This window comes from Mustelus asterias, chromosome 6 (assembly GCF_964213995.1).
Source record: "Mustelus asterias chromosome 6, sMusAst1.hap1.1, whole genome shotgun sequence".
Lineage (NCBI taxonomy): Eukaryota > Metazoa > Chordata > Chondrichthyes > Carcharhiniformes > Triakidae > Mustelus > Mustelus asterias.
Window position 1 is genome coordinate 50,442,009 of NC_135806.1, and position 20,632 is coordinate 50,462,640.

At 47.3% G+C, this 20,632-nt stretch overlaps 1 protein-coding gene across 1 annotated transcript in view; it reads right to left on the reverse strand.

Annotated features, from left to right (window-relative positions):
* Positions 1-20,632, reverse strand: part of slc1a1 (solute carrier family 1 member 1) — a 90,767-nt gene that overhangs the window by 49,670 nt on the left and 20,465 nt on the right. Inside the window, exon 2 of the mRNA XM_078213859.1 lies at positions 2,034-2,201. Coding sequence (XP_078069985.1) covers positions 2,034-2,201 — 168 coding nt within the window. The remainder of the gene's footprint in view (positions 1-2,033; positions 2,202-20,632) is intronic.

The window sequence follows — 20,632 nt, forward strand, 5'->3', positions numbered from 1 at the left end:
TTATGAAGAGAGGTGGGATAGGCTTGGGTTGTTTTCATTGGAGCAGAGAAGACAGAGAGGTGACATGATCGAGGCGTGCACGATTATGAGAGACATGGACAGAGTGGATAAGGAGCAGCTGTTCCCCTTAGTTGAAGGGTCAGTCACAAGGGGACAGAGGTTCAAGGTGAGGGCGGGAGGTTTAGGGGGAATGTGAGGAAATTCCTTTCTGCCCTGAGGGTGGTGATGGTTTGGAATGCACTGCCTGGGAGGGTGGTGGAGACGGGTTGCCTCACAACCTTTAAAAAACACCTGGATGAGCACTTGGCACATCAAAACATTCAAGGCTATGGGCCAAGTGCTGGTAAATGGGATTAGGTGGAAGGTCAGGTGTTTCTCGTGTGTCAGTGCAGACTCGGTGGGCCAAAGGGCCTCTTCTGCACTGTGTGATTCTATGATTCTGTTAATACCATCAAACACAGGGCAGCTACTAATGCTGATTGTCAGGTCTTGCTGCATACAAATATTTGCTCTGGTCACAGTCACTGTGTTTCATTTTATGTGAAATCCCTTACACTGAATTACAATTGCAATTACAACATGGAAGCTGGCTGCTTGGCTCAAGCAGTCTGTACTGTCTGGTTTTTCGACATGAACAATAGTCCTCATCCCAAACACCCATCTTTTGCTCATGTAATTTTTCTTTCCTTATGTCACCTACACTATCTATAAATAAACAGGCCGTGTTTCAGTCATTAACTCTGGCCATGCAATCCACAACCTCACAAACTTCTGTGTAAAAAGTATTTTCCCGCTCCCCATCCTAAATTGTTTGAATTTAATCTTATATTTTATTCTAGACCCCTCATCCATTCGAAACAAATTGGATCTGTTTCAACTACTAGGTTCTATCACTTGATAATTTGAAACACATCCGTTAAATCATCCAAGAACTAACTCCCTCTGTTCTATCAAGAATGATGTGGAGATGCCGGCGTTGGACTGGGGTAAACACAGTAAGAAGTCTAACAACAGCAGGTTAAAGTCCAACAGGCTTATTTGGTAGCAAATGCCACTAGCTTTCGGAGCGCTGCTCCTTCGTCAGGTGGACTCCAGGTGGTGTTGTTAGACTTCTTACGATCAAGAATGGCCCTTGGAACATTTCAGAAAGGGACAAGGTGCTGTATAAATGCATGTTGCTTATTTTGATTGTCATTGTATGCAATCAGTTCCAATTAAGGGAATAATCTGCCAAAATTGTAATTTATTTATAAGGGGTTCTCATGTCAGGCATTCACAGTGAAATATTAGTAAGAATTTTATACTTATTATTGAGAATTTATATTGCTCAATTCCTTGCAATTTTAATGAAAGATAATCTACATAACAATAGTTGGGTAAAATTGTGTCCTGAGATACAACAAATGCACCATGCTATTCGTATAAAGTTCCTTTGTGTGCTGTTTCACATTAATGGATTAACAAATGTTTTTTTAAAATATTACAGAGGGCGAGATTTTCCAGCCGCATTCGCCCCAAGGCTGGAAAATCCTGTCCGAGGTCAACGGTCCCTTGCATGGTCCATGTCCCGCCCGCTACAATTCCCATGGTGGGCAGGATGGGAAACTTCCCCCCTAGACTTATTTCAGATCAACACAGTAGATTTTCAGCTATTTTCAATTTATTCATTCATGAGATGTTGGTGTCGCTGGCTAGACCAGCATTTATTGCCCATCCCTATTTGTCCTTGAATCACTGCCAGTTGTGATTCTGGCATTGTAGATTGGTTGCCTATATATAACAACTGCCACTGAATTCAATAGAAACGAAACTTGATCAGTTTATGTAACGGAAAGCTCTTTGTAATGGTGGTTTTAAGTGTGGGAAGAGGAAAGAGGACAAGTTGAAAATTTGCATCAGTAAGTCATTTGTCATAAATATTGTTACCTTCATTCCAATTAACACACATTGAAATAAAAATCAAAGATTCCAAGAGTCAATCTCTCTGATTTCAATACACTCATTCAGTGATGCAACTTAATAAGATTATTTACCTGTAATTATACTGGAGATGATTAAAGGTAAAATGATCATCTTCAGCATTCTCATCAGGATGTCTCCAGGAAACCCAAAGTAGTATTTGTCTAGGGCTGTCAAAACAGCATATTCACGCACCAGAAATCCTAACAATATACCTGGAAAGTAGGACATCATTAAGGACAGTATTCAAGATTCTTTATCACATTGAGAGACATTTGAAACCTATCACATAATGGGACTTAGAACATAGAACAGTACAGCACAGAACAGGCCCTTCGGCCCACGATGTTGTGCCGAGCTTTATCTGAAACCAAGATCAAGCTATCCCACTCCCTATCATCCTGGTGTGCTCCATGTGCCTATCCAATAACCGCTTAAATGTTCCTAAAATGTCTGACTCCACTATCACTGCAGGCAGTCCATTCCACACCCCAACCACTCTCTGCGTAAAGAACCTACCTCTGATATCCTTCCTGTATCTCCCACCACGAACCCTATAGTTATGCCCCCTTGTAATAGCTCCATCCATCCGAGGAAATAGTCTTTGAATGTTCACTCTATCTATCCCCTTCATTATTTTATAAACCTCTATTAAGTCTCCCCTTAGCCTCCTCTGCTCCAGAGAGTACAGCCCTAGCTCCCTCAACCTTTCCTCATAAGACCTACCCTCCAAACCAGGCAGCATCCTGGTAAATCTCCTCTGCACTCTTTCCAGCGCTTCCACATCCTTCTTATAGTGAGGTGACCAGAACTGCACACAATATTCCAAATGTGGTCTCACCAAGGTCCTGTACAGTTGCAGCATAACCCCACGGCTCTTAAACTCCAACCCCCTGTTAATAAAAGCTAACACACTATAGGCCTTCTTCACAGCTCTATCCACTTGAGTGGCAACCTTTAGAGATCTGTGGATATGGACCCCAAGATCTCTCTGTTCCTCCACAGTCTTCAGAACCCTACCTTTGACCCTGTAATCCACATTTAAATTAGTCCTACCAAAATGAATCACCTCACATTTATCAGGGTTAAACTCCATTTGCCATTTTTCAGCCCAGCTTTGCATCCTATCTATGTCTCTTTGCAGCCTACAACAGCCCTCCACCTCATCCACTACTCCACCAATCTTGGTGTCATCAGCAAATTTACTGATCCACCCTTCAGCCCCCGCCTCTAAGTCATTAATAAAAATCACAAAGAGCAGAGGACCAAGCACCGATCCCGACTTCTGAAAGAATTTTGGGATTGATCTACTTCAAAACAAAGCACAGTAAGTTCACCAAGTTTTTCTTAAATAAAAGGGTCACAAGCCATGAGAATTGAAGATTTGTGTTAACGGCGCGGTGGCACAGTGGTTAGCACAGCTGTCTCACAGTACCAGGGACCCAGGTTCAATTCCGGCCTCAGGTGACAGTCTGTGTGGTGTTGGCATGTTCTCACTGTGTCTGGGTGGATTTCCTCCGGCTGCTCTGGTTTCCTCCCACAGTCCAAAGATGTGCAGATTAGGTAATTAATCATGCCAAATTGCCCCTTAGGGGGATTAGCGAGGCAAATATTTGGGGTTATGGGGATAGGGCCTGGGTGGGATTGTTGTCGGCACAGGCTCGATGGGCTGAAAGACCTCCTTCTGCACTGTAGGGATTTCACAATTCTAAACAAGATAGTCTTCGGAGTGTTATATCCCACAGTATATTTCAAATAAGGCTCTACTGTAATTTCCCAGGCCTATTAGCCAAAATCAGTGAAATATTAAACATCTTACCTCAGACGATCAAATAGTGCTAATTATTGAAGCCATGACATTCCAGTTCTGCGTGCACTATGTGACTAATGTTTAATTGATTGCTGGAGCATGAAACGCGTATTGGGGTTCAGGCTCTGAAATAGAAAATATTTTCCTTCCCATTGATTTAATGTTGCAGTTTATAGAATCCCGACAGTGCAGAAAGAGGCCATTCGGCCCATCAAGTCTGCACCAACCACAATCCCACCCAGGTCCTATTCCCTGTTAATCCCCTGACACTAGGGCCAATTTAGCATGGCTAATCAACCTAACCCGCACATCTTTGAACTGTGGGAGGAAACCGGAGCACGCGGAGGAAACGCATGCTTTATTATCCCGATCCCTCTGTTTTCTTGGACTGGAATTGATGGAAAAGAAGTTTGGGGCCAGACAGGTTTTAAACAAAGAACGGAATAGCATTTTTCTTTATCTGGAGCTGGAAGCTAAAACGCAGGGGGTCAGAATTTGCAGCTAGAAATTATCTAGGGCAAATATAACTTCATTCACAAATTTAGTTTCGGTGTTCCTATTTTTGAGGTGAGAAACTAAATTGAGCTGAATAATTATAATCTACTTTGAATATCTTACTTTGTTCACTTATTTATTTTGTTACATTAAGCAGCTTAATGATTTATATCTGGCTGCTATATTTCACAAAGGGAATTATCAAGACAATCTTCAAAAACATTGGGTAAGTGTGCATGTCAAGTGCAAAAGCCACAACATGCAATCAGATCACAAGGAGGTCATATTGTTACGTCCCTGGTTTAGACTATTGGAGAATTAGATATTGTGTGGCATCAGCACATTTCAGAACACAAGGTATTCAGACATCTTAAGGCGTTGACCCAATATCTGTATGAGTCTAAGGCAAACAAGAAAGTTGTACAGTGAAGACATTTTAATACAAATTGGATCTGTATATTAGTAAAGTGTGGTAACCCCCATGACTTGCATGGCGAATCACTGATTGATCTCCCTGTAGGACTCGTTGCATAATTTATATTAATAGATTAGCAAGTGTTTTTTAAAAGATTACAGAGGGCAGGATTTTCTGGCTGCTCTTGTCCCCAAGGCCAGAAAACCCTGTCTGATATCAATGGACTTTTGCATGGTCCATGTCCCGCCCACTACGAATGCCATGATGGGCGGGATGGGTAATTGGTAATTAACCAACCAGGTGAAACTTGTGCACCGAGCCCTGTATAAAGCAGGACCATGAGTGGGTCCATTATTCCTTTTGTTTCGGTTAGGACCAGTTATATTCATCACAGGCTTGTGGCTTTTGTTTTATTTAATTTTGTGCATTAAAAGCAGTGTTTGTTTAGAGCCGACTCATGGAGTTATCATACAAAGCAATTCATGAAGGTCAAAATTCATTTTTCTGTCTGCAAAATCAACACAATTTCTGAACTCCAACTTGATGCAGATGACTTAAAATAAATCAGTGACTTCAAGTATACTCTGAGCTTTAAAGTGGCAGGTAAGGAACAAAGAGATTATTGACGAGTGAAGAGAGCAGGATCACTGATACTGCAACTATCAAAGTGCACCACATTTGGAAAGAATGAACCAACATCAAGGACTGAATTTTCAGGTCTCCAGCTATTCAGGAATGAGAGAAGAGCAATCCAAAAATCGTGAAGAAAGACCACCCCGCAGGTCCCACCCCAATTATAATCTTTGGTGTGGTCTTGGGAATTCTCCCCCTGACTGTGCCAACGGGCTGTGGAAACAGTCCTAAATCAGGTGATAAGTCAGTAAAAATGCAAAATAAAAACACTAAGTACTAGGAATACATTGCAGGTCTGGCAGCATTTATCACAAGAGAAACAGAGTTAAATTTTCAAGTCAAATATAAATCTTCTTCAGAACTCAGTTAAAATGCACATTGGGTTCTACGACATACATAAGGCCCCAAGTATAATTTCAGGAGACCACTGGTAGAGTGAGCACTGCTTTGTCCACTGTCAGTTGGAGGTCCAGCCAAAATGGCTCCCGCAGAGTCTGCATTTATTTGTGTGAGGGAACAAGTGATTAGAGTCCTCTTCTGGTTCCAAACATATTACACCCGCCGTCACCTGTGCAAGGACCTAACTGCAGCTGCCACCGATGCTCCAAACTACCAAAGTTTCCATGGCTCCTATCTTGGATGCTATATGAGGGTGCTGCCTCAGCACCCTCATATAGCATCAGGAACTTTGCCAGTGTGGTGAACCATCGTTGGTTCACCACTGGGGGTTGTTATTATGTTACTGTTGGGCTAGGGTGTTGTTACTGTGGGGGTTGTACAATGTTGTTGGGTTAGGGTGTTTACCTGTTATAAGAGTTATCATGGCACATTCCAGTGGGGTCCCGCCTCCGGTGGCGAGGTATAAGACCCCCTGCTCCGGCAGGACCCCTTCAGTCTGAACTGGTGTATTCGTGTTAGTAGTTCCATTGTTACACAATAAAAGCCTTCAATATCGAAGCCTTGGTTCCACGTGCTTAATTGTCGCGCATCAATTTTATTGTGTAACAGAAAACTCACAGCTGTACAAAAAAAAAGAGAGTATGGAACAGATCTTAAAACCAGATCGTCTGACACTGGACCCACGTGCGGTCGGTGCCGCTAACACATTCGACCATTGGGGGAAGTGTTTCGAGGACTACCTGGCAGCCTCGGTAGCTATCACTACAGACAGTGATAAACTCCAGGTCCTCCACGCAAGGGTAAGCGACACGATTTATCTCGCCATTCGTGCAGCTCCCACTTACCCGGGTGCCGTCGAGCTCCTAAAAAAAAGATACACGAAGCCACCCAACGAGATACATGCTCGTTACCTCCTCGCTACACGACGTCGGCAGTCGGGCGAAACCATGGAGGACTACGCCAATGAGCTCCTGCAGCTTGCCAGGGGTTGCGATTGTAAAGACGTAACAGCCGAACAATATATGTACGACCTCGCCCGAGACGCGTTCGTAGCAGGGGTAGGGTCCTCGTACATCAGGCTTAAATTGCTGGAAAAGGGGAAACTCAACTTGACCCAAGCAATGGAGATGGCCGTGATGCTGGAAGCGGCGTCGAAGAGCTTGGCGCTGTACCCCGAGGACCACGTGCAGTCAACGTGGCTGGAGCAAGCTCAGCTCCCTCCTCGCCCCACTAACCCGCGCTCCCAGATCGATCCGACGACGGCGGCAGCTCCAGGTGGCCAGCAATGCTATTTTTGTGGTGGGGCCAAGCATCCACGGCAACAGTGTCCGGCAAGAACGGCAATCTGCAGCCAGTGCGGTAAAAAAGGCCACTAAGGCAAAGTCTGCAGGTCCAAGCCTAAAAACGGCAGTGCAGCTTGGTCTAAGTCTAAAAACGGCAGTGCAGCTTGTAACCCTCCAGAACGGAGACAATCTCCTTCGGCATCGCAGTACCCACGAGGTCCGACCACGTGCGATCCCAGGACGGCGCCATCGTGGCTGACGGAGGAGGAGGAAGACCACCAGGAGTCGCTGCGCTTGGCGCCCTCGCCCACGTGCGATCCATGGGGGCGGCCATCATGGTCCACGACGACTAGGAGCGACCAGCAGGGGTCCTCAGCATCCACATCGGCAGCATGCAGTGGCGCCCAGGGGCCAACGGTGGCGTCGATCTCCCTGGACCAGACCAGGCACTACAGACTTGAAAATTCCATGATGGATATAAAGGTTAGTGGTCGAACTGTGAATTGTCTGTTTGACAGTGGGAGCACCGAAAGTTTCATACACCCTGAAACTGCTAAAAGGTGTGGACTCCGGGTTCTCCCTGCCAAGCAGACAATTTCCATGGCATCACGGTCCCGGTCTGTACCGATCCAAGGACGATGTATGGTAACTCTTGAGGTACAGGGCACAATTTACAAGCAATACAGGCTCCTTGTGTTACCTCACCTTTGCGCGCCAATTCTCCTCGGACTAAACTTTATGGCCCACATGAAGAGTGTGATCCTACAGTACGGTGGGCCACTCCCTTCACTGGCAGTAGGGAATCAGCCGCAGCCTCCAAATTGCCCAAAGCGCCCCGCATGCAATCTATCCACCCTGAAAATCACTACACCATCCCTTTTTAAAAATCTGGTTCCTGGCTGCAAGCCCATCGCTACTAAAAGTAGGCGTTACAGCGCTGAGGACCGGATCTTTATTAGATCTGAGGTTCGGCGGCTCCTCAAGGAAGGGATTATACAGGCCAGTGCTAGTCCGTGGAGAGCGCAGGTCGTGGTAGTCAAAAGCGGGAACAAACCTCGGATGGTCATCGACTATAGTCAGACCATTAATCGTTATACGCAGCTGGATGCGTATCCTCTCCTGCGCATTTCTGATATGGTCAATCAGATTGCGCAGTACCGAGTGTTTTCTACCATAGACCTTAAGTCCGCCTACCATCAACTCCCCATCCGCCCAGAGGACCGACAATATACGGCTTTTGAGGCGGATGGTCGTCTATACCAATTCCTCAGGGTTCCATTTGGTGTCACCAATGGGGTCTCGGTCTTCCAGCGTGCTATGGACCGAATGGTGGACCAGAACGGGTTGCGGGCTACCTTCCCGTACCTGGATAACGTCACCATCTGCGGCCATGACCAGCAGGACCACGACACGAATCTCCAACACTTTCTGCGCACTGCATCTCGCCTGAATCTGACCTATAACAGGGAGAAGTGCGTATTCCGTACGCGTAAGTTAGCCATCCTCAGATACGTGGTGGAAAACGGGGTCATTGGCCCTGATCCAGACCGTATGCGCCCACTCACTGAACTTCCCTTGCCCGCTAGCACGAAAGCACTGAGGAGATGCCTCGGGTTCTTTTCGTATTATGCACAGTGGGTCCCCAACTACGCGGACAAAGCTCGTCCGCTCATTAAGTCCACGACCTTCCCACTTACGCCGGAGGCCCAATTGGCCTTCAAGGCTTTGAAAAGCGACATCTCGAAAGCCACGATGCACGCGGTGGATGAATCCATCCCTTTCCAGGTGGAGAGTGATGCATCTGATTTCGCCCTAGCCGCCACACTAAACCAGGCAGGCAGGCCCGTCGCGTTCTTCTCCCGCACCCTTCAAGGCCCCGAAATTCGGCACTCAGCGGTGGAGAAGAAGGCTCAGGCCATTGTGGAGGCAGTCAGACACTGGCGCCATTACCTGGCAGGGAAGCAGTTCACCCTGATCACGGATCAACGATCCGTGGCGTTTATGTTCAGCAACACGCAGAGGGGCAAGATCTTGCGGTGGAGAATTGAGCTCTCCACCTATAATTACGATATTATGTATCGTCCAGGGAAGCTCAATGAGCCCTCGGATGCCCTCTCGCGCGGAACATGCGCCATCATGCAGGAGGACCGCTTGAAGGCTCTCCACAATGATCTGTGTCATCCTGGAGTCACCAGACTCTACCACTTCGTCAAAGCCCGCAACCTGCCCTACTCGGTGGAGGATGTCAGGTCAGTGACGAGAAGCTGTCGGATTTGCGCAGAATGCAAACCACACTTTTATCGACCAGACCGGGCACAATTGGTCAAGGCCACTCGCCCTTTTGAGAGGCTGAGTGTGGATTTTAAGGGCCCCCTTCCCTCAACGGACCGGAATGTCTATTTCCTCAACATAATAGACGAGTATTCCCGGTTTCCGTTTGTTGTCCCCTGTGCGGACACGTCGACTGCCACCGTCATCAAGGCATTCAGTGAGCTTTTTACCCTGTTCGGGTACCCCTGCTACATTCATAGCGACAGGGGCTCGTCGTTCATGAGCAACGACTTGAGGCAATTCCTGCTCTCATTCGGGATTGCCTCTAGTAGAACCACGAGCTACAACCCTAGGGGTAACGGACAGGTGGAAAGGGAGAATGCTACAGTCTGGAAGGCTGTCCTACTGGCACTGAAATCCAGGGGCCTTCCAGTCTCCCGTTGGCAGGAGGTCCTTCCAAATGCGCTCCATTCTATCCACTCCCTCCTGTGTACGGCAACCAATGCTACTCCCCACGAGAGGATGTTCTCATTCCCTCGGAAGTCATCCTCGGGAACCTCATTGCCAGCCTGGTTGACGTACCCAGGACCCGTCCTTCTGCGGCGACATGTGAGGGCTCGCAGGTCCGACCCCTTGGTCGAACCGGTCCAACTCCTCCACGCCAACCCTCAGTATGCCTATGTGGCATATCCTGACGGGCGAGAGGACACTGTCTCCATTAGAGACCTGGCGCCCGCAGGGGACGTAGCAACTCCTGTCGCTCCTATTCCCCCAGTCACGAATCCACTACTCCTTCAGTCTGAACTGGTGTATTCGTGTTAGTAGTTCCATTGTTACACAATAAAAGCCTTCAATATCGAAGCCTTGGTTCCACGTGCTTAATTGTCGCGCATCAGCCAGTCAGGTTAAAATTAGGTCAGAGTTGATGCCCAGCCCTAATCGCTGGCCTCCCTCCCTCTGTCACTGATCTCTCTGCAGAGAGGCAGCGGGACACCCATCCCAATGATTCCCCCTCCCCTCCACCCCCAAGAGGCTCTGCCCCCCATTAGGCCCCATCCCCCATTAGAACCCACCCCCTTGTGCCTTGCCTGGGGGCCCAGGCTGACACTGCCAAGATGACAATGCCCAGGGGGCACCCCGCTGGCACCTGACCCTCTGGGGGGGGGTCCTCAAACGTCCCCCTTCACTCCAGCAGTGTCCGGTTGCCAGCTCCCCGCAAGTGGAGAACTATAGTGAACCCTGCTGGAGTGAACCACTTCTGGCCAGTGGGGGCAGCCGCTAGCACGCCCGAATACTTCAGCCCCGGGCCCACTAATGAGGTGTAAAGTACATTTAAATTGTCATTTGCAGCCATTCTGCAGCTCCGCGCCGATTTCTGGCAGGGAGCTGATGGTGACAGAAATCCGGCTGCTGAAGACGTGTGGGGGCCGTGGTGCCCAGCATGAAGCCCGCAAAACATAGAATCTCCTGGTCCACTGCACTATAAAAGCAGCTCAGCGGGCTGGGAGAATTTCCCCCCACATTTGGAGCACTGTGTACAATATTGATCACCTTATTCAAGTAAGGATGTGAATACATTGGAAGAAGTTCAGAGAAGGTTTATCAGACCCAAATGGAATGGGTGCATTGATCAGTGGTGAGTTTCACAGTCTCATTGCTGATCGGAAGATCTGAGCCAAGCCAGCCTTCAGCCTGCGTGCTCCATTAATTATTCCCCCAAACGCCCAAAGCTGCAGCCCCCACCTGTTCTGACACTTCTGATTTGATAAGAGATATACAGGTTTTCAACACTGTTGAATAAGAAATAATATCACATGAGTACTGTTTTATCATGTTTCACAGCCTGCTGATCGATGATATGTAATAAATTGCCATACCCATGAATAATGTAATTTGCCCATAATTGTGTGCTGTGAGTGAAGCAGACACATTAATTCTCAACCCTCTTGTCATCTAGACGACCCTCGTGTTAAAAACCTGCCGTTCATGTATGATTAAAAATCAATTAATATAAATATCCTTTCATCTCCCCAGCTGGTGCAAGCACATCCTTGGAATTATTCCAAGGTTTAGAAGAGGAAAACAGAGAGATGACAAAGGCTTTGTTGAGATGTCTGGCAGGAGGATACAGACCACATTGTTTGCAAACAAGAGATCCATTAGCCAGTCCGCAAGCTATATTCTTGACTTGCGGGAAACACACATTTGATGGAATCCTCCACAGTTTTGCCTCTGACAATGTCCGTGCAAACCTCCAAGTCAGATATCTCTCCGACAGAGATTTTCAACTTAATCTCAAAACTCTTAAACAATAATCAATAGTAACAAATTGCACTTACATAACACATTTAAAACAGTAAAGCTTATATTATCTGGCCATTCATCCATCTGTTGTTTGCAGGACCTTTCTATACACAGGTTGGCTGTCAGGTTTATCTATCGTAGAGTCCTTGGAGTTCAAAAGGAGGCCATTCGACCCATTGAGTCTGCACTGACTGTCTGATCGAGTATCTTACTCAGGCCCTCTCTCCTGCCCTATCCCCGTAACCCCACACATTTATCGATCAACGTAATCCACACATCTTGGGACACTAAGTGGCCATTTTTACCATGGCTAATCCACCTAACCTTCACATCTTTGGACTGTGAGAGGAAGCCGGAGCACCCAGAGGAAACACCCATAGGCACGTGGAGAATGTGCAAACTCCACATAGTCCATGGCAGGAATGAAACCTGGGCCCCTGGCAATGTGAGACAGCAATGCCAACCATTGTGCCACCATGCCGCCTACGTGATAACTGTGACTGTACTTCAAAAATAATCCAATGGTTATTAACAGCTACTAAAAAAAACACAAATTATTCTCTTAATTTGAAGTTGATAAGATAATTTTCAAACTATATTTTGCTTTTTTCCAGCCACTTTTGTACTTCAGGACAAAAATGTGAATTAATGAATCTCAACCAAAGTCATTTTTGTGGAATATCAGTTAATTTTGTTGTGTGGATTTATACCCTTTCGGAACTTTATTGAGACAGTTGCCGGAATTTTACTGGCACGCCAGACCGGAATCGGGGCGGGTGAGGCTCGCAGAACGGCATTCTCTGTTGGCCTTGGGCGGGATCTTACAAGCCTCGGGCGGGTGAGGCAGTATAATTCCGGCAAGTACAACCTCTTTTCAAAAAGCACGCTAATTGCCAATATGCTTTCAACTATTAGTCTAGCTTGTATCCAAGCCCAGATCCCACACCTTTTTTTTCCACTATCCATTCAGAGATGTCGGCATTGCTGGAAAGCCCATATGTAAGTGCCCTTGAGAAAGTGGCGGTGAGTCGAATTCTTGAACCACTGTGGTCCACGGGTTGCAGGTAGACCCAAAATGCTGCTGGGCAGGGAGTTCCAAGATGTTGATGGTGGGGAATTCGGCAGTGATAATGCTGTTGAAAGCCAAGGGGAGGTGATTAGAATCTTGCTGGTGATGGTTATTGCCAGTGATGTTCAACATGTAGGAAGAACATTGATTCATCTGCGGGAGGGCAGTTGAGCAGGAAATTTCCTTGCTCATGTTTGGCCTGATGCCATCAGACCTCATGGGGTCCGGAGTCAATGTTGAGGACTCCCAGGGCCACTCCCACTCAACTATCTATTGCAGTGTGGGTGTGTGAAATGATGCTGTGTTAACCACTAGTGGGAGAGACGAAAACTTGAGGGCACATCTTCAGTGTGAAGGGACGTTCCTTTAAAACTGAGATGAGAAGGAATTTCTTGAGCCAGAGTGTGGCGACTCTGTGGAACTCATTGCAACAAAGGGGCTGTGGAGGCCAGGTCATTAAGTGTCTTTAAGACAGAGATAGATAGTTTCTTGATCAATAACGGGATCAATGGTTACAGGGAGAAGCCAGGAGAATGGGGATGAGAATCACATCAGCCATGATTGAATGGCGGAGCAGACTTGAAGGGACGAATAACCATAGAAACCCTACAGTGCAGAAAGAGGCCATTCGGCCCATCGAGTCTGCACCGACAACAATCCCATCCAGGCCCTATCCCCGTATCCCTACATGTTTTACCTGCTAATCCCTCTAATCTTCATATTTACCCACTAATCCACGCATCCCGGGACACTAAGGGGCAATTTAGCTTGGCCAATCAACCTAACCCGCACATCTTTGGACTGTGGGAGGAAACCGGAGCACCCAGAGGAAACCCACGCAGACACGGGGAGAATGTGCAAACTCCGCACAGACAGTGATCCGAGCCGGGAATCGAACCCAGGTCCCTGGAGCTGTGAAGCAGCAGTGCTAACCACTATGCTACCGTGCCGCCCTAATGGGATGACCTAATTCTGCTCCTTTATCTTATGGTCTTATGGTCATTGTTCTCTTCTTAAATTCCTAAAGCAAATTATTGAATTTTTTTTTTCTGTTTTCCCTTTCTCAGCTCATTACTATCAAATGTTTTTGCTTTGGCCATTTAAATTGTTCCATTCTATTCTCAGACTTCAAGCCTTTTGTCTAACCATCCCAATCTCTTATTTTTGGTATACATTTCATTTTCTGTTTTTGGAATCAAATGTCTATAAAAGCACTTGACATTTATCAATCATTATTTTATGAAGTAAAGCATTAGTACTCAGTAGAGTATGGGAATGCTATATTCTATACATTCTGGTCAATTTATTCTTTCTCCAATCATAGAAATCCTGTTCCTCCCAGACTGCTCTCTGGTCTCTTGCCACTCTAGATTTTCTCATTTGTAACTGCTGGCATGACATCGACTGAGTCAATTTTTCCACTCCACTCAATCACTCTAACCTACACACTTCTAAACTTTCAGCACTTCATTCTCTCAGGACTAATCCTAATTTGCCATTAAAGCTGCTGATGAGGATATGGGACTGTTGTGGTCTGGCAAACCGACCTCTGCTACTCAGAGTGACACCAACACACTCACACCTCCGCTTACTTCTATCAAGAAGGTCATCCCATTAGGAACATAGAATCATAGAAACCCTACAGTGCAGAAGGAGGCCATTCGGCCCATCGAGTCTGCACCGACCACAATCCCACCCAGGCCCTATCCCCACATATTTTTACCCACTAATCCCTCTAACCTATGCATCCCAGGACTCTAAGGGGCAATTTTTAACCTGGCCAATCAACCTAACCCGCACATCTTTGGACTGTGGGAGGAAACCGGAGCACCCGGAGGAAACCCACGCAAACACGAGGAGAATGTGCAAACTCCACACAGACAGTGACCCGAGCCGGGAATTGAACCCGGGACCCTGGAGCTGTGAAGCAGCAGTGCTAACATCAAACCATGTCACTGCCCTCATCTCCTCTGGAGATTTTCCCTCCATGGCTTCCAACCTCACGATGCCCCAATTCCAGCTCAAATCTACCTCCTTCTCAAGCTCAAACAAAAAGGACAACCCAGTAAACCCAGCAGGCCACATTTTACCAGCCCCCTGGGAATGGGTTGGGAGATAGGGGGACTCATGAAGTGTTGAGGGGGTGGAGAACCCATTATTTATGTGCCACTATGCCATTTACCAACAGCGGGGAAAGTGGAGCTCAGCCCTCCCACCAATTGGCCAAATATGGGCACCCTCTCTGGGGAAAATGTCAGATGGGCCTATGGGCTTAGGGAGCTCTTCTATGCTAATCGTTGGCCTACAGAGGGACAACCAGTGTCAATGAGCATACGTAATAGGAGCAGAAGTAGGCCATTTGGCCCCTTGTGCCTGCTCCACTACTCAATAAGATCATGGTTGGCCTCTTTGTGTTTTGAATTCCACTTTTCCAACTACCTGATAACTTTTCATTGCCCTGACTGACAAGAATCAATCTACTGCCTTAAAAATATTCAGTGACCCCGCTTCTACCAGCTTCTGAGGCAGAGAGTTCCAAAGTCACACAACCCCCTAAGAGAAAAACATTCTCCTCATCTCTGTCCTAAAAGGGTGACCCTTAATTTTAAAACAGTGGGCTCTAATTCTGTACTCACCCACAAGAGAAAACATCCTTTCCACATTCACCTTGTCAAAACCATTCAGGATCGTATATATTTCAATCAAGTCATCCCTCACACTTCTAAACTCTAGTGGCCCCCCTTGTGGGTACAGAGTCACCTGCCTTCACCAATTCCCACATCCTTCACTGGGTTCTGCCTGAGCAGGCCTAATGCCTGCAGATTCCAATTTCCTGGGTAGGAGGGCAGCAGCTGCTATCCCAGTAGTGGCCAATACTCCAAGTGATGCTGCTGAGACTACCAAGCTGCCAACCCACCGATTGGCCAGCAGCTCCTGGGTGGCAACCTGTTGTCCTTTCAAGGAGTGGCAGCCGCCAAGGCAACCAATTATTTGCCTGACACCTGTCAAACACAACTGTCAGTCCCACAATGGCTGAGGCCAGGTTGCCCTTGGCTTTTTCACCAGTCATCAGGATAGAATCATAGAATCCTACAGTACAGAAGGGGGCTATTCGGCCCATCGAGTCTGCACCGACCACAATCCCACCCAGGCCCTATCCCCATAACCCCACGCATTTACCCTAGCTAGTCCCCTTGACACTAAGGGGCAATTTAGCATGGCCAATCCACCTAACCCGCACATCTTTGGACTGTGAGAGAAAACCGGAGCACTCGGAAGAAACCCACGCAGACACGGGAGAATGTGCAAACTCCACACAGACAGTGACCCAAGCTGGGAATTGAACCCGGGTCCCTCGCGCTGTGAGGCAGCAGTGCTAACCATTGTGCCGTCCCTTAAGGATGGCAGATTTCCTTCCCTAAAGAACATTAGTGAACTAGATGGGCTTTTAGAACAATCGACAATGGTTTCATGGCTATCATTAGACTTTTAATTCCAGATTTTTATTTAATTCAAATTTAACCATCTGCTGTGGTGGGATTCGAACCAGGGCCCCCAGAGCATTACCCAGGGCCTCTGGATCACTAGTTCAGTGACAATACCACTACACCATCACCTCCCTCCTGCTAGATGCCACTGAGAGAATAAAATGCCATTGATTCAGCCTGTCCCTGCCCCATGAAACAAACTTATTCCCATCTCTACACTATTCTTTCCTCTCCTGTGGCCAGCCCCTGCTCACCTCCCAGTCTTCCAAAGCCCTCGGCCACTTTGAGTTTCCAGTTTTCCGGCTTTGACCATCTCATTTTCACCATGAACATCCAATTCCTCTGCCACCTCCTCCCACCATCAGGATGATGTGAGGGTTGCCTGTTTCTTCATTGGATGGAGGGTCAACATTTCCTATCTACCTGCACCCTCTTCCGCTTGGCTGAAATTGCTCTTGCATAAAACAACTCCTTCTTTGACTCCACTCGCTTCCTCCAGATACGAGTTCATGTGAAGAGAACCTGTATGGGTCCTAATCATGTCTGGCATTGTGTGGGATATGTTGAACATTCTTTACTCCAGCCTCACTCAGACCATCTTTTTCTGGCACATTGGTGCTGCTTCCTGCACTTGCCCTGAGTCATCAACCTTGATTTCAATTTCAATCATTCCCTTATCTTCACATGGTCCATGGTCATATGGTCCATTCTCTTTCCTTCCTCAACCTCTCCATCTCCATTTCTGGGGATAAGCTATCACCTAAATCCACCATAAGCTAATGACTCCCACAAATATCTCAACTTCACTTCTTTCCACTCTGCTTCCTGTTACAGGGTTTTGATGAGACTTCTTATTTTCTTACAGTGGTTAGCACTGCTGCCTCACAGTGCCAGGAACCCAGGTTTGATTCCTGGCTTGGGTCACTATCTGTGTGGAGTTTGCACATTCTCCCCTTGTCCGTGTGGGTTTCTCCGAGTGCTTCAGTTTCCTCCCACAGTCAAAGATATGCAGGTTAGGTGGATTGGCCATGCTGAATTACCCCTTAGTGTCAGGGGGACAAGCTAGGGTAAATGCATGGGGTTATGAGAATAGGGTCTGTGGTCGGTGCAGACTCGATGGGCCAAATGGCCTCCTTCAGCACTGTAGGATTTATGATTCTATGATTCCATTCACCCAGTTTCTGTGTATCCAATGTATATGTTCTCTGAAACCATGTTCCATGTCAATGCTTCTGCTATGTCTTTCACTTCCCTCTATTGTGGACCCCCTCCACTATGACTGACAGGGTCCTTGATGGTGTCCATTCCACACTTTCCCATTTCTCACACTTCTCCTCTGATGCCTTCCCATCTTCTTAGGAAAGGGACCAGTCAGGTAGATCCCAGGGGTGGTAGGTGATGACTTGGGCAGGCAGTGCATTCCAATGGGGGTGACCATTAGTGCCTGGAGTAACCTGCATAGGTCAAAAAGTACCTGAACTGGAGGGTCCCCCAGGAGCTGGTAGGAGGTCACCATGGTTTACCTGATGGTCTCCTGACGCAGCAGTGGGTCACCCACTGCTCTACTGGATAAATGCCAGCAGAGGTAGGAAGTGACCATTCAAGTGACTCAATTAGCATCTGGATGGGAGGGACTATCCACCAGTGTCCCGCTGTGGCAAGATGGTAATGTCTTCATATCTCTGCAATTTGTAATGGCACTACAGAGCTGGCAGCATTGCAGGTTACGTCTTTATTACCTCTTCCATTGAAGGTGGGCAGAAGTTTAGTTGGCCCCTGTTTGTTTGTTTGGAAATAATATCTCAAAAACTAAAGGGTGGATTTCAATGAAATCTGCTACACAGATCGGGTATGGCCCAAGGAAGAAATGATTAGTTTTTTGGTGAAGATGCAGATCCGGATCCTAGACATTTTTAAGGAAATCCTTAATATTTGGAGCTAGTACAAATTGGCTTTTTGTTTAGAATGTTGTGTACTGTTGTATTTAAAATGCTTTTGATTGTTTTAAAATATTGTGGATCATCTCAGCTGCTGTGGTAGAATTGCCACAGCTGTTAAAATGTGAGTAGAGTTTTCAGAGCAGGTTGTTTGATATGAATTGGACTTAGTTGTCATCAATGAGATGGAAGGAAGGTACTTTTTTTTAAGCGTTGCAGTTACAGGGCATCAACCAGGCAGGGAAAAATCTTAGGGAAGAGCTGTGTAATTCTAAAAACACTGAATTATCACAGTGTGGTGGAAGTATGCGCTCTACTGAATGCCCTCTCCATTTGTTCAAGATGGTTTTGGGAGGGTGTACTTTCTGCTTCTCATCGAGATAAGTCCAAATGCAGTCACCAGGTCCATTTACATGAATGGGTTCACAGCTATCACATCTGTCTGGAAGGAATATATAGGGGCGATTCCCCCAGCCTGCTGCGCTGCTACAGGCCGGAAGGCATTAGCTGAGGCCGTTTAGTGGGCTCCCCACTGGGCGCCACGGCCTCCGTGCATCTCCGGGGAGATTTCCGACATCATCAGCTTTGCGCCGATGATTTAAATATTATAATTCTCATTTTAACATCATTAGCGAGCCCGGGACAGAAGTCTCGGGTCCGCTAGCCTCTCCTCCCTACCCCAGCCAGGAGTGGTTCACTCCAGCGGGGTTTACAACAGTTCCCCATTAACTGGGAGCTGACGGTCCGACCCCACTGGAGTGAAGGGAGGCCATGGAGGCTCCCTAAGAGGTAAGCAGATGTGCACTCTGGGGATTGCAAACCTGGCACTGCCGGCCAGGCACCCTGGTACTGGCCAAAGGGCAAAGTGGCAATGCCCAAGCGGCACCTTGGCACTGTCCACCAGGCATCGGGCAATGCCAGGGGGCCGGGGCCAGAGGGGGTGGGGACTATGGGGGGGAGGTTGATGGGGATGGGGGATCCGCTGCCACTCTGCAGTCAGGATCAGTGGCAGATGGAGGGAAGGGTCTGATCAGGGCTGGCCATCGATGTGGGGGGGAGAGCTCCCCGGGATGGGGGGAGATCGGGACGCCAGGGGATGGATATGGGGGGGGGGGGTTGTTGGAGAGATCAGGACTAGTGGGGGGGAGACATCAGGAGACATCTGGGAGGCTAGCGATCGGGTCGTGGATCTGGCCAGTGATTGGGAGGCCAACAATGTGGGGTTACTGCGCATGCGCCGACCTTCACTATGACAGACCAGCGCATGTGCAGTGGCCCGCTCAGCACTATGCTGTCGGCTTCCTGGGCGGGAATAGACCCCACCCCTTGATTTTAGCGTGAATCTCCCTGAGGCATTCTGCAGTGCTCAAGGTGTGGGAGATTCATTTTGAAAATCCTTCTAAAAAAAACCAGCACGAGTTACTCCCGTTTTTACACAAATTCGGCACTGAGAATTTGTTTAGGAGATTCCCGGTCATAGAGTTCAACTTTACAGTCACTAATCAGGTACAGAAGCAATCTCATTGAGACACATCATTTGGCATCATAATCATTCACTTCATAATAAATATTCAGGTTAAAAAAATTTTTAAACATATTTATTCATTCTTTGGATATAACTCTCAGCAAGGTCAGCGTTTATTGTTCGCCCCTCATTGCCCTTGCAAGCCACCTTCTCGAAACCCTGCAGTCTGTGTGGCGGAAATACTCCCACAGTGCTGTTAAGATAGGGAAATCCAGCATTATGACACAACAACAAAGAAGGAACTGTGACACATTTCAAAGTCTAGACTGTATGTCACTTGGAGGGGAACTTGGAGGTGGTGGGTGTTCCTATGTGTCTGCTGCCCACATGGTTCTAGATGGTAGAGATTGTAGGTTTTGGTGGTGCTGTCAAAGAATCCATGGTGAATTGCTGTAGTGCATTTTGTAATGGTGGAGAGAGTGAATGTTTAAGGTGGTGGATGGGGTATCAACCAAGCTGATGTCTTGTTCCAAAGCATTTGTCAAAGCTAGGAGGCTGGGAACACACAAAGCAAGTGTGGAATACAAGGAAAGTAGAAAGAAACTTAAGCAAGGAGTAAGGAGGGCTAAATGGGGTCATGAAAAAGCATTGGCCAGCAGGATTAAGGAAAATCCCAATGCTTTTTATACATATATAAAGAGCAAGAGGGTAGCCAGGGAGAGAGTTGGCCCACTCAAGGACAAGGGAGGGAATCTATGCGTGGAGCCAGAGGAAATGGGCGAGGTATTAAATGAGTACTTTGCATCAGTATTCACCAAAGAGAAGGACTTGGTGGATGATGAGTCTGGGAAAGAATGTGTAGATAGTTTGAGTCATGTTGAGATCAAAAAGGAGGAGGTATTGGGGTTCTTGAGAAACATTAAGGTAGACAAGTCCCCAGGGCCTGATGGGATATAGCCCAGAATACTGAGAGAGGCAAGGGAGGAAATTGCTGGGGCCTTGAGAGAATTCTTTGTATCCTCACTGGCTACAGGGGAGGTACACACAGTAAGAAGTCTAACAACACCAGGTTAAAGTCCAACAGGTTTATTTGGTAGCAAAAGC